Here is a 15,171-nt window from a genome sequence, read left to right on the forward strand (position 1 = left end):
TAGAGTGTTTGTACGCACAATAAAGTTATCTAATGTGCCTGTTGTGAGAAGTTGGCCTGATATGTAGTGCTCACTATTCTAGTGATCACTGTGTATCATTCCAAACGACCCTTATTGATGATTGGTTGTAAGTCAACCTTATAGACCAGCTATCCTAGTAGCGTGGATACGAGCAGTCTTAGGCTAAACTCTAGAGGGCGTGTTAAGCCAGCTGTTTACCATCACATATACCCCTTGAACACCAAGTGAAAGGACACCACACAAGTTGTTATGAAAATAAAGGATATTTATTTATAACAAGACTACCCTGACTCTTTATGAGTCAGGGAGCTAAGCACAATACAAAACTCTTAGGAAAATACTTCTGGTTGCACAATTTACACAAATGCCCGAGGGCACGAAACCATTACACTGCAAGTGGAAGGGGAGAAGTTAGAAAGTCTAAAGTTACTTATTCCGAAGTGATCCGATCAGTGGGACTAAACGAAAAAGGAACTGGACACTTGTAAAGCGAACCTGCGATGGAGCACCGAAATGCTCGAGTTACCTAGCCCAGAGGCTGCGGCTGTGGAAGGTTCGGCAAGATGTCGGAAGTCCTTGTTGTAGTCTCAGGAGCCTGAAGGAAGAGTTGCTGGCAGGCGACCAGTGTTGATGTTCAACGAGATCCAAACCTGGATCGGTGATGAAGGAAACCTGAAAGCAGATGGGACTCAGTTCTCAACCGCTAGCCAGCGATCGTGTGGGCACCAGGAGGGTACCGGCTGAAGTCACCTCGACCAGGTGAGTGGATGACGTCGGACTCGGCTGTTCCTCGGACCAGGAGGCGCGGCGGCGACCAGGATGGAGGGCGAGCTGTCCCACGAAGGTGTCTGCTGTCGGTGATGCTGGGCCCAGGAATGGGGCAGCGGATCTTGGCAGTGGCAAGCCCACGCGGTGGAGTCAAGATGGCGTCTGGAGTGGACCAGGAGGGTCCGTGGTACTCCTCTGTTGAAGGGGAGCAAGAGCCAGTTTGGAGCAACCAGACTAGTGATGAAACAATCGTGGTGCGTCGTGAAGAGGGCCACAAGCCGGTCGGCAAGTGGTCGAACAACGCGGTGAACAGCAAGGAGCGGAAGGGCCCCCACGCAGATCTCGTGGATGCTGGGGAGGCAGACTTCGGTGCTGGAGCTGCTCAGGGTTAGGGCTTCTCAAACCCTAGGTGCACTCACTCGAGGGTCCCTCGGTGGGCGTGCTTAGATAAGCGTCGTGCAGGTTCTGAAGATAGTCGGTCCCGCAGGTCTCGTCACACCTACGACTCTCAGCTGGGCTGATGAGGGAGGTAAAAGGTCAGAGATGGCAGGGAACTCGGGTCTCGTCGAGCTGGGCAGTCTTGATCCGTAGGAGAGACTTACAGCAAACCGCAAGCGCTTAGGTGGTGCCTGCTGGTGCAGGGTGGCTACTCCTTAGCCACAAGGGAGAGTCTTCAGAAATCGTCAAGAGTTCCTTTCGTGGAAAGTAGTTCAAGATTCAGAATTATCCAATTTGGGAAGGGGACTCGCTCCTACCTTTATTCTAAGAAAAAGGGGCTGGCCCGTGACTAGGTTCTACCTATGGGTGGAGCCAGGAGGGGGGTGGTTACACCCCTATCCTTTGTCCGGCTTCGCCCCAGTTCAGGGGCTGGTGTGCCCCCAAAACTGGTTTGAGCCGGGCTATGCACAGTGAGCACCGGGGTGCCACTGGCAATCACCTTCCTTTCAGCCCTGCCTACCTGGGATACACAAACCCTGTCTGGGATGGTGCTAACACTGCCCTCGACAGGAAACCCTTTGTCCAAGCTCCCCTCGCTGGAAGGTCTCCCAGCAGCAGGAGGTCAGACTTGTGTCTGGTGGCAGCATCCATTTTGTGATGCTGAGGCTTGAGTCAACTTTAACCGGGGTTCAAGGTTACTTCCATGTCGTGCCCCTCTAAAAGGGGGGGAATGCTAACCCCGTCGCCAGAACCGACGAGGGGTTCGTATTCCGATTCGTATGACACCTTACTCGACATGTGTAGGTGATGCGATGCCAAAGTTAGCAAATAACCGCGAGGATTATAATGCATTTAAAAGTAGTTGGCCCGCGTCACCATGGAACGGCTATTAGGACTTGGTTCCGCAAGCCGTCGACGGGCTCAGCTCGCGCCAGAGCACCGTACCACATGATTCCCTGCACTCTGCCTTCAGGATTGATAAGGCCTGCCATAGGAGTGACTGATAGGAATCCATGTGTCCATTTTAGGGTTAGGTGTAGGAATACTACACCTACAGCAACGGGTGATTACACCACGTTGCCCCAGCTGTCGTGCAGCCAGTTGTGTCAGATTTGGGCGGCCATTCCAGGGGTGGCATAATACATGCTGCAGCCCCTGGTAGGCCCTGGGTACACCGATGCCCTGGATACCTGTGGTATGCTGAGACAGGGACTGACAAGGCGGCCCAGTTCCAATTGGTGGATGCACCTAATGTACATGTGGTTAATTTCGAGAGAGAACAGCTAGGCTGTGGGTCTGATTGGCAGGCCCACCGCCGGGGAAAGTCATAAACCAATGAAGCAAAAGCAAAAAATCTGGGTGATCATAGGATTGCAGACCCTACTCTCCTACATGACCCCCCCCCCAAACTTTGGGACAATAAGCTAACCTTGACCAGGTGAGTCTTCTTGCTCTAAGTGGAAATACCTGGAGAGCCCATCTGCATTGCCATGATCAGTGCCAGGTCTATGCTCCACTGTGAAGTCCATCCCCTGTAGGGAAATGGACCACCTAAGTAGTTTGGGGTTTTCACCCTTCATTTGATTTAGCCACAAGAGGGGCTTATGGTCGGTCTGAATCTTGAAGTGAGTGCCAAACAAGTATGGCCTCAACTTCTTCAGGGCCCAAACCACAGCAAAGGCCTCCCTCTCAATAGCTGACCAATTCTTCTCTCTGGGGGTCAGCCTCCTGCTAATAAAAGCTATGGGCTGGTCATGACCATCAAAATTCAGTTGAGATAGAACAGCTCCCACACCCAGCTCCGAAGCGTCTGTTTGGACAATGAATGGTCTGGAGTAGTCTGGACTCTTTAGGATAGGTGCTGTGCACATGGCCTGCTTTAGGTCATCGAATGCCTTCTGACAGCTTGCTGTCCACTGAATTTTTTTTGGCATCTTTTTACTTGTCAGGTCGTTTAGCGGGGTCACAATGGATCCATAATTTCTGACAAACTTCCGGTAATAACCAGTCAGGCCCAAGAAAGCTCGAACCTGAGTCTGGGTGGTTGGAGGAGCCCAGTCCTGGATGGCCTGTATTTTGCTCTCCAATGGTTGAACCTGGCCTCCACCTACAAGGTGGCCCAGGTATACAACCTGTGTCTGCCCTATCTGGCACTTAGTGGCCTTGATAGTGAGGCCTGCCTTTTGCAGGGCCTCTAACACTTTCCTCAGGTGGACCAGGTGATCCTCCCAGGTGGAGCTAAAGACAGCGATATCGTCCAGATACGCCGCGCAGAAGTCGTCCAACCCAGTGAGAACTCGATTCACCAGCCTTTGGAAGGTGGCAGGTGCATTTTTCAAACCAAAGGGCATTACCACGAACTGATAATGCCCACCCGGGGTAGAAAATGCTGTTTTGGGCTTGGCTTCCTCAGCTAACCTGATTTGCCAATACCCAGCTGTCAGGTCAAACGTACTTAAGTAGCTGGCCGAAGCCAACCGGTCGATAAGTTCGTCTGCTCTTGGTATTGGGTGGGCGTCAGTCTTAGTGACTGCATTGAGACCTCTGTAGTCCACGCAAAACCTCATCTCTTTCTTACCGCCCTGGGTGTGAGGTTTCGGCACGAGAACTACGGGACTAGCCCAGGGGCTGTCCGAGGGTTCAATGACTCCCAGCTCCAACATTTTCTGCACCTCCGTCTTGATGCAGTCTCTGACATGATCAGGTTGCCGATAGATTTTACTCTTTACGGGCAGACTGTCCCCAGTGTCGACCTCATGGGTACACCAATTGGTCTGACTGGGCGTCAGAGAGAACATATGTCGAAAGGATTGAAGAACCTGTTTACAATCCTTTTGTTGATGTCCAGAGAGGCTGCCACAAAAGACAACACCATCTACTGACCCATCGTCAGGGTTCTGAGAGAGCAGGTCCGGGAGAGGGTCACTCTCCTCCTCCTGTCCCTCGTCTGTGGCCATGAGCAAGCCCATGCCCTCCCTGTCGACATATGCCTTGAGCCTGTTTACATGGAGCACCCTGTGGGGGCTCCGGGGAGTTCCCAGGTCTACCAAGTAGGTGACCTCTCCCTTTTGCTCAATGATCGTGTGGGGCCCAGACCATTTGTCTTTGAGTGCTGCTGGGGCCACTGGCTCCAGCACCCACACCTTCTGTCCAGGCTGGTACACAGTCAGGACAGCCTTTTGGTCGTGCCAAGCTTTCTGTAATTCTTGGCTCGCCTCAAGGTTTTTAGACGCCTTTTCCATGTACTCCGCCATCCGCGAGCGGAGACCGAGTACATAGTCCACAATGTTCGATGCCGGCTTTCTGAGAGGTCTCTCCCATCCTTCCTTTACCAAACAAAGGGGTCCCCTTACAGGATGTCCGAACAGAAGCTCAAAAGGGCTGTAGCCAACCCCCTTCTGCGGGACCTCTCTGTAGGCGAACAAGAGGCAGGGTATCAGGACATCCCATCTCCGCCGAAGCTTTTCAGGTAGTCCGTGAATCATCCCTTTTAGGGTCCTGTTGAATCTCTCAACAAGCCCATTGCACTGTGGGTGATAGGGTGTGGTGAACTTGTAGTTGACACCACACTCCTTCCACATTGCAGTCACATATCCCGACATGAAGTTTGCACCTCTGTCTGAGACGACCTCCTTAGGGAAGCCCACTCTGGAGAACACTCCAAGTAAGGCCCGTGCCACCACAGGTGCTGTAGTGGTCCTAAGTGGAATAGCTTCAGGATACCTAGTGGCGTGGTCCACCACCACCAGTATAAACTTGTGCCCTGATGCTGTCTGGGGTTCCATTGGTCCGACAATGTCGATCCCCACTCGTTCAAAGGGTACCCCCACCACCGGTAGTGGTATGAGGGGGGCCTTTGTCGTGCCACCTGACTTACCGCTGGCTTGGCAAGTGACACAGGAGCGGCAAAACTCCTTCGTATCTTCGGACATGTGGGGCCAGTGAAAGTGTGGAACAATTCTGTCCCAAGTCTTATTCTGGCCTAAGTGACCTGCAAGGGGAATCTCGTGGGCCAAGGTAAGAAGGAAACCTCTCAGAGACAAGGGGATGACCAGCCTCCTGGTCGCACCAGGTTTGGGGTCTCTTGCCTCGGAGTACAGGAGTCCATCGTCCCAGTACACTTTGTGGGTACCTGTGGCGTTCCCTGCAGCCTCAGCAGCAGCCTGCTGTCTGAGGGGTTCAAGGGAGGGGCAGTCTAACTGTGCCTTCCCCAGGTCTTCCCTGGAGGGTCCCCCTGAGCCCAGAAACTCAACCTGACCAGGTTCAAGCTCTTTCGGCTCAGTTTCCCTCAGTTCTTTAAGGTCAGCCTCCTCAGAGACTTGATCCACGACCTGGGGCAAGGGGGAAGGCGAAGCCTTACCCTTACTGCTCCTCTTCTCGGAAGGTGTCTGGTCCGTTCTTCCAGGATCCAGCACCTGTTCAGTGGGGCACCTTTTGGCCTGTGACCTGGTCACAGCAAGGACATGTGCTGGCAAGCCTAACATTTCCATGTGAGTCCTCTGCTCCACTTCTGACCATTGTGACGTTTCCAAATCATTGCCCAACAGACATTCTACGGGGAGGTCTGAACTAACCACAACCTTTTTCGGGCCACTTACCCCTCCCCAGGAGAAATCAACAACTGCCATACTGTGGTTGGTAGTGACGTTGCTGGCATTGGTCACTAGGTAACTGGTACCTAGCATGATCTGTCCAGGGTCCACAAAGTTAGGCGTCACCATGGTGACACTGGCACAAGTGTCCCTGTAGGCCTGAGCCACTTTTCCATTAATCAAAGGTGTCTGTCTGTATTTGCCCAAAGTATTGGGACTGGCATCAGGGGACATATCCATATCCCCTGTACAGACAAGGACGGCCTGAGTGAGTGTGCCGACTAAGTCGTCACTCCCCTCGGTTCCCAAGGTTAACCCAACTAATGCCTTGGGAGGCGCACTACCACTGATGACTGTACTAGGGGGTGCAGGTGCCTTAGGGGCTGCAGTGGTAGGAGTTTGCCCTCCTTTCTTGGTGCACTCACTAAACCAGTGAGTCTTACTTTTACAGTATTGGCACCACCTTTTTGACTGGCCTTCTTGAGTCTTCTTCTTCTGTGAAGCCTGACCCCCACCCTCTTTGGTTTGTTGGGGACCTGTCGAAGACTTCTGGTCATTTTGTTCGTTCTTGTTACTACCCTTCTGGTCTGCTTTCTTCTGACCACCCTGGTTCTGGTTCTGCTTGACCCTTGTTCTGACCCATCTGTCTGCCTTCTTTCCCAATTCTTGGGGAGAGGTCAGATCCGAGTCGACAAGGTGCTGATGCAACAATTGGTTCTGACAGTTGTTTAAAATCTGTTCTCGCATGATAAGATTGTACAATCCTGTGTAATCAGTAACCTTGCTACCCAGCAACCAGCCTTCCAAAGCCTTAGTGGCACAATCGACAAAGTCAGTCCAATCCTGAGACTGAATCTTCTGGGTGTCCCGGAACAGCACCCGGTACTGTTCCGTGGTTAAGCCGAACCCATCAATCAGTGTGTTCTTCAGGACTTGGTAGTTGTTAGCATCCTCAGCTCTAGTAGTGAGGAGCTTGTCTCTTCCTTTACCTTCAAAGGAAAGCCACAGTATAGCTGCCCACTGACTTGGGGGGACGCACTGGACAGTGCAGGCCCTCTCCAAGGCAGTGATCCACTTGTGGATGTCGTCCCCTTGTTTAAAGGGGGGCACTATTTTACTCAGGTGTCTAGTGTCTATACCCCTGTCTTTCTCTCTATTGAGAATGCTGCCACCAGTGGGATCTAACCCACTTAATTTCTGCTCTCGGGCCAGGGCAAGTCTTTCTTTGGCGAGGGCAAGTTCTTCCCGCTCGATCCTCAGATTGACTTCCCTCATCTTCGCTTCATGCTCCCTTCTCTGAGGGGACGTCATTCCTCTCTGAGAAGATGCCTGAGAGACATGTGTGTGAACCGATCTGCCAGAGCCTCTGGAGAGAGACCTAGCTCGTCCGTTCCCAAGGTTAGGCCTGCTTGAGCGTGGGCCCGGGGCTCCCCCAGTTCCATTCTCATGCCTGCTTAAGTTGGTCCTCGTGAGCCTGCCGACTACTACTGGACCTTTGTCTGCCTCGTCTCCCGATAACTCCTCCTCGTCCTCCTCCTCTGTGTGGAGGTCGAGGTCTGGGTCACCGAGGGTTCCCTCTAAGAGAGGCATGTTCCCATCAGCACTGGGGGGACCTGTGTTAGAGGACCTCCTAGCATCGTACGCCTCTAAGAGACCTATCAGAATTGCGATGGTAGGGTTAGAACCCTGGTTTAGCTTCCTGGAGGCACACAGTTGTCGCATCTCCTTGAAGCTAAGAGCTGCATATCGTGACACGACCTGTGGAGGGTCACTGACCACTAAGGGAGTCTGCGAAGACTCTCCGTGGACCGACATGCTTTTCTAGTGAGGTGTAAGTGATGCACCTACCTACACTATGTGTTTACCTACTGATCCCTTGCTAAGAGTTGTAGTCAGGGTGTGCTAAGCCCTGTTACACTACAACAGCCGGTTCAGTAGAACTCGGAGTATTCTAAGTTAAGTTATATGTACCTGGGTACTTATGTGATCTTTCACTGCGATATTCTTAGGATACGTGTGTGGTAAAACAACAGCAAGCTCAAATCCCAACCGCTGCTCACCAATGTGAGAAGTTGGCCTGATATGTAGTGCTCACTATTCTAGTGATCACTGTGTATCATTCCAAACGACCCTTATTGATGATTGGTTGTAAGTCAACCTTATAGACCAGCTATCCTAGTAGCGTGGATACGAGCAGTCTTAGGCTAAACTCTAGAGGGCGTGTTAAGCCAGCTGTTTACCATCACATATACCCCTTGAACACCAAGTGAAAGGACACCACACAAGTTGTTATGAAAATAAAGGATATTTATTTATAACAAGACTACCCTGACTCTTTATGAGTCAGGGAGCTAAGCACAATACAAAACTCTTAGGAAAATACTTCTGGTTGCACAATTTACACAAATGCCCGAGGGCACGAAACCATTACACTGCAAGTGGAAGGGGAGAAGTTAGAAAGTCTAAAGTTACTTATTCCGAAGTGATCCGATCAGTGGGACTAAACGAAAAAGGAACTGGACACTTGTAAAGCGAATCTGCGATGGAGCACCGAAATGCTCGAGTTACCTAGCCCAGAGGCTGCGGCTGTGGAAGGTTCGGCAAGATGTCGGAAGTCCTTGTTGTAGTCTCAGGAGCCTGAAGGAAGAGTTGCTGGCAGGCGACCAGTGTTGATGTTCAACGAGATCCAAACCTGGATCGGTGATGAAGGAAACCTGAAAGCAGAGGGGACTCAGTTCTCAACCGCTAGCCAGCGATCGTGTGGGCACCAGGAGGGTACCGGCTGAAGTCACCTCGACCAGGTGAGTGGATGACGTCGGACTCGGCTGTTCCTCGGACCAGGAGGCGCGGCGGCGACCAGGATGGAGGGCGAGCTGTCCCACGAAGGTGTCTGCTGTCGATGATGCTGGGCCCAGGAATGGGGCAGCGGATCTTGGCAGTGGCAAGCCCACGCGGTGGAGTCAAGATGGCGTCTGGAGTGGACCAGGAGGGTCCGTGGTACTCCTCTGTTGAAGGGGAGCAAGAGCCAGTCTGGAGCAACCAGACTAGTGATGAAACAATCGTGGTGCGTCGTGAAGAGGGCCACAAGCCGGTCGGCAAGTGGTCGAACAACGCGGTGAACAGCAAGGAGCGGAAGGGCCCCCACGCAGATCTCGTGGATGCTGGGGAGGCAGACTTCGGTGCTGGAGCTGCTCAGGGTTAGGGCTTCTCAAACCCTAGGTGCACTCACTCGAGGGTCCCTCGGTGGGCGTGCTTAGATAAGCGTCGTGCAGGTTCTGAACATAGTCGGTCCCGCAGGTCTCGTCACACCTACGACTCTCAGCTGGGCTGATGAGGGAGGTAAAAGGTCAGAGATGGCAGGGAACTCGGGTCTCGTCGAGCTGGGCAGTCTTGATCCGTAGGAGAGACTTACAGCAAACCGCAAGCGCTTAGGTGGTGCCTGCTGGTGCAGGGTGGCTACTCCTTAGCCACAAGGGAGAGTCTTCAGAAATCGTCAAGAGTTCCTTTCGTGGAAAGTAGTTCAAGATTCAGAATTATCCAATTTGGGAAGGGGACTAGCTCCTACCTTTATTCTAAGAAAAAGGGGCTGGCCCGTGACTAGGTTCTACCTATGGGTGGAGCCAGGAGGGGGGTGGTTACACCCCTATCCTTTGTCCGGCTTCGCCCCAGTTCAGGGGCTGGTGTGCCCCCGAAACTGGTTTGAGCCGGGCTATGCACAGTGAGCACCGGGGTGCCACTGGCAATCACCTTCCTTTCAGCCCTGCCTACCTGGGATACACAAACCCTGTCTGGGATGGTGCTAACACCGCCCTCGACAGGAAACCCTTTGTCCAAGCTCCCCTCGCTGGAAGGTCTCCCAGCAGCAGGAGGTCAGACTTGTGTCTGGTGGCAGCATCCATTTTGTGATGCTGAGGCTTGAGTCAACTTTAACCGGGGTTCAAGGTTACTTCCATGTCGTGCCCCTCTAAAAGGGGGGAATGCTAACCCCGTCGCCAGAACCGGCGAGGGGTTCGTATTCCGATTCGTATGACACCTTACTCGACATGTGTAGGTGATGCGATGCCAAAGTTAGCAAATAACCGCGAGGATTATAATGCATTTAAAAGTAGTTGGCCCGCGTCACCATGGAACGGCTATTAGGACTTGGTTCCGCAAGCCGTCGACGGGCTCAGCTCGCGCCAGAGCACCGTACCACATGATTCTCTGCACTCTGCCTTCAGGATTGATAAGGCCTGCCATAGGAGTGACTGATAGGAATCCATGTGTCCATTTTAGGGTTAGGTGTAGGAATACTACACCTACAGCAACGGGTGATTACACCACGTTGCCCCAGCTGTCGTGCAGCCAGTTGTGTCAGATTTGGGCGGCCATTCCAGGGGTGGCATAATACATGCTGCAGCCCCTGGTAGGCCCTGGGTACACCGATGCCCTGGATACCTGTGGTATGCTGAGACAGGGACTGACAAGGCGGCCCAGTTCCAATTGGTGGATGCACCTAATGTACATGTGGTTAATTTCGAGAGAGAACAGCTAGGCTGTGGGTCTGATTGGCAGGCCCACCGCCGGGGAAAGTCATAAACCAATGAAGCAAAAGCAAAAAATCTGGGTGATCATAGGATTGCAGGCCCTACTCTCCTACACCTGTCAGCTTTGAAGCACCAGCCGCAGCCTTGCTTCGAGTTTCACGTGTGCACATCACTATGACCGGGGGTTACTGACTAGCTAAAACCATATACAACCACAGTTACAACGTCAGAATACCAGCAAATAATATAAGGGTAGGCAGAGTTACTCACAACAAATATACCCAAGACAGCTAAACAAGAATCAAAATACAGTGGGGTGAGCAAAACCAAGAGCTATGGCCCAGACCAGACCCTACAGGCCTCGGAGGGCCACAGAGGGCCCGCCCTTGTCCCGGGCTTCTCCCGGGACGCTCCCGCGCTGCGGCCGTGCGTCCTTCTAAAATAACAAAAAAGGAGTGATGGGCGGGGGGGGCGGGGCCAGCAGGGAGAGCAGCCCAGGTGAAGCAGATTGGGCTCGCAGGGACTCCTGGGTGATGGAGTCCCTGCTAACGTGCTCGCAGCCCTGCCAGCAACAACACGCCCCAAGTCTTTAGACAGGAGACAGCCCCTCTCCCAGCAGCAGCTCTCGCTGATGGTATATGCGCTGCGGGACCCGCGAAGCGGGTCCGGCGAGTTGCTGGTAGTTTCCAAGGTCAGAGGGCGAAGAAGGCAGCAACAGCAGTCCGGTGGCAGGTCCGAACAAACAGCCGGTAAGGGTCCCACAAACAAAGTCCTGAAGTCCGCTTTTACTCCGTGGGCAGGGGGGATGGCCAGCAGGGAGAGCAGCCCAGGTGAAGCAGATTGGGCTCGCAGGGACTCCTGGGTGATGGAGTCCCTGCTAACGTGCTCGCAGCACTGCCAGCAACAACACGCCCCAAGTCTTTAGACAGGAGACAGCCCCTCTCCCAGCAGCAGCTCTCGCTGATGGTATATGCGCTGCGGGACCCGCGAAGCGGGTCCGGCGAGTTGCCGGTAGCTTCCAAGGTCAGAGGGCGAAGAAGGCAGCAACAGCAGTCCGGTGGCAGGTCCGAACAAACAGCCGGTAAGGGTCGCCAAGATTACACAATTCAATTGTCATGATAACATCAATATTTATTCATAGAGACATTTTTGATATGTCTAATATTCAACAATTTGAAATAGATATTTTGTCAAAATATACATACCATTTTTTATGAAACTTTTTTCAATACACAGGCCTAGCCTTACCGTTTAAGGGCCCAACCTTATACAGTTTCCCATTATAATTCATAACATTGTATTAAGAGTCCCTCATAAAGATGTACGAAGTTATCCTCTAGTTCCTATAAGGAGCGAGTCAGTAATCGGTGCCCCCGCGGACCTTGCTGTGTGAAAACAATCAGAGCCAGAAAAAACAAGGTCAGAAAATGGAGGTAGGAAGGCAAAAAGTTGGGGGGGGAGACCACCCTAAGGCTGTCAGGTCTATCAGTTCATCTTATCACACCCACTAAATTCCAAACCCCATGGTGTTCAATTATATCAAGGCAAAAAATAGCACCTACATCTGCTACACACTCCGCTTATGCATACAGGGTGTCTGTACTGCACAGATTTCACATGCATCAGGTTAAGAAATTAGGAAAATTAAATATTTTTTTTTCTCTTGTCTGCAAAAGTGAGTTTTCTTCAAAACTGTTTCCTTCCTTTCACATGGAAAATATGAATGCACTTTCCCGTCTTTACAGCATCATGAAAACATGAATGGAGATGGTCTGATTTGAAAGTGCAGATTTATTGCAGGTGTTATAGGTGGTCATCATGTTGGCATTCTACTTTCCAGATGACCAATCCTCCACAAGTGTGAACACCCACAGTAACTAAAAAACACACTTTGGAGGAATAACAAAATGTGTACATGTTTAGATGACACTTCCACATGCAAAATTGACCTTGTGAATGACATGCAGCCTTCCTCTACAAATTCTGAACTATGGGAACTCTATTCTCTACCTGGTTTGAGCACCACACTTTCCTGGGATAAAGACGGTAACGGTACACTTATAAATGAACTCTCATACCCTACTAAAGTGTACATAAATGGCATAGTACCTCTAAAGCCGATTGAGAAACCTGTATTCTGTACTATGCAAGCTTTTTTTGTCCTGCTGAACACTTTGAAATCATCATGATACACTGCATGGATTAAGCTAGGTAATAATTTCAGAGCCTGACGGCATGAGGAAAAATTCTTATTTCTAAGAACATAAATTTGTGATGCGCTACAGGTCTCGGAATATTTTAAACTTACGTTGTAGAACCTTGATAGAAATAACCCAAAAAGGGGGAGTTGTCCATGGTGGACTGTACACACAAGAAGGGGAACCAATCAGTGTTATTCTCAGACTGAACAGAGCACAGCTGGTCAAACGCTGGTGTTACATTCCCACCAAAAACTCCGGTGTAGCAGAATCCATTGAACAACTGCGATACATTTTTGCATTCCTAAAAGAAAAAAGAGGGAGTCGATTCAATAAATATTTACTTCGATGTTTACAATACATTTTTCATCACAATTCCCTGATATGAACATCACTAAAATAGAAGGAAAAGACAAGACCTGCTTTTTTGAAGGAATCGCAATGCAAGTTGAGATACAGGGCAGGATTAAAAGTTGGGCGGAGTTGTGTAGGTTATTTTCCCTTCACACTGGAGCTACCGATAAAGGGGGCGTTGGTATCTCCGGGAGGGTCAGAAACACTCATTATTACATGTGTTTGAGGCATAACTTGAAGGAATATTTTTCTGCGCCGATTCCCACACGTTTCCCACGGTTTATTTTTACCCCAGAGACATTGACGGCTTCAGAAGCCCCGTTCCAAAAATGAAACTAGAAAACTTGCAATTCAATGGGGCTAGTAACACCATTTAACTGCCCAATCGGGAGTAGCAAGGAACACTTGGAATTAGGCCTTTAGTGAGGTATCGCGGTCAACAAAGAAGACTAGAGTTTTAACACAGACCTTTCAACCTACTATTCAGTCAGTTCCATACAGGAGAGGGCATTAGGCAGGCTTAACTAGTACACCTTTTGGTGATCTCAGATGACATTTAAATCACACGTCTAACATCAAGGTGAGGTTATTCATGCCAGAGTCCCAAATTCTAGCTTTAATGCATATAAAAACAAAATAATGGATCAATATATAAAACAACAAAAGTTCTCCTACATCCTGGTACTTCATAAACTGTTTGCTGCCTTTGACACAAGTGAGCACTCCTCACACCCTGCGCACTCGCTGCCACTTTAACAACTTGCGGCTATGCATGTGAACGTAGCCACCACTTCACCATTACAAAATTTCTGATGCCAGCACAATAAATCATTAATTTAGTATATGGGCAAATTGGTTTCACGTTCTAATATGTTGGATCAATTTGGTCTTAATTAATTTAGATTTACAATCATTTGCTTACTTTCTTCATTTTTTTACACAACAAAATTCTTCAAAGATGAATTTCATCTTCAGAAGTTGCAAGAAAAGGACTCGACACCCTTGCTACCTCATTCCGTACAAATACACGGTCATGAACGTTTGCGCCAACCACGTGCACATGAACCTCTCCTAAAGCACCCACCAACCAGCACTCCTTAAGGTGTCATGCTCTGCACAGCCCATCAAGATGACACAGCTCACAGGACAGAATCACCCCATCCCGCCCCTCTACCTCATGCTCAAAATCGAAAGCTCGCCAAAAGCAAAGTAACTTCAAACGAAAATATACTGTGCTCCTTCACTCACTGGCTAACCCAGAGACCTGGAAGTCTCTTAAATGAACCAAGCAGAACCAGAAGAGGCTCAGATCAAAGACTATAAATTAACATCTCTTGAGGTATTTCCTTCCAGCACACATGTTGCGTTTGACAGACATCAAATGGAAAATTATCCTCTTGGCTTCCAAACACTCCGAAGAGTTTCAGGACATGCAGGAAAGAAAGGCGTCACATACAGGGCATCAACAGAACCTTGGTTCATTGACAACTCTTCCACCATCTTTGGTGGGTTTCTCCCAGAATAATGTGCACCACACAGAACGCTGGACTGCACAGCAAGAAAGAGGGTGGCGAGTGGATTACGAGGTGCACCTAACCTGGGAGTTAGCGGAGTCAAGGCTAGACTATTACAACGAGTTCTGATGCAGGACTCCAAAAAAAGACCCACAAACTACACAAACAGGTGAAGATGGCGTGGGTTCATGCGAGTCCCATGTATTCACCAGCCTACTACAGAGGCAGCCACCTGATTGTTTTTTATAAAACAAAAGCATGTAACAGATTTATTAGGAAAAAAGGCAGAAAGGACAATCTCTAAACAAAAACAGCCACAGACACCCAGCAGAGAAAACCCGATACAAATTAATTCAAGAAGATAAATGACTAAATGCTCACCAGATGCAGTAGCATTTCAAACCCACGTTTGGTATGAAATTGTTTTTTCCCAATAAGTTTAATTCAAACTATTTACATAGTAACAGATGGATATTAGTATTTCTCCCAAGCTAAGAATATCCTTGAATTAGCATCGAGATCACTGATGGGTTGATTCCACTTGCTGGGCATCTTCAATACATGTAGAAATCAGAAGCTGTTTAAGAGGATGTTTCCTTTTCCCCCCACTCTATTTTATAAATCTTATTACATGATTGGTTACATCTGGAGTAATAACTCAAGTTACTTGTAGCTAACATCATTGCTATCTAAGTTTGGGTAAATTTGTATACAAGTGTTGTATTCAGATAATTTGCTGTTTTTAAAGTTTTTATCTCTT

The 15,171-nt window shown here is 49.9% G+C and overlaps 1 protein-coding gene across 1 annotated transcript in view; it reads right to left on the minus strand.

Annotated features, from left to right (window-relative positions):
- The window catches only part of TCTN2 (tectonic family member 2), a 251,876-nt gene that overhangs the window by 166,660 nt on the left and 70,045 nt on the right, over positions 1 to 15,171 (minus strand). Inside the window, exon 6 of the mRNA XM_085636293.1 lies at positions 12,654 to 12,847. Within this exon, the coding sequence (XP_085492419.1) occupies positions 12,654 to 12,847 (194 nt within the window). The remainder of the gene's footprint in view (positions 1 to 12,653; positions 12,848 to 15,171) is intronic.

This window comes from Triturus cristatus, chromosome 11 (assembly GCF_964204655.1).
Source record: "Triturus cristatus chromosome 11, aTriCri1.1, whole genome shotgun sequence".
NCBI lineage: Eukaryota > Metazoa > Chordata > Amphibia > Caudata > Salamandridae > Triturus > Triturus cristatus.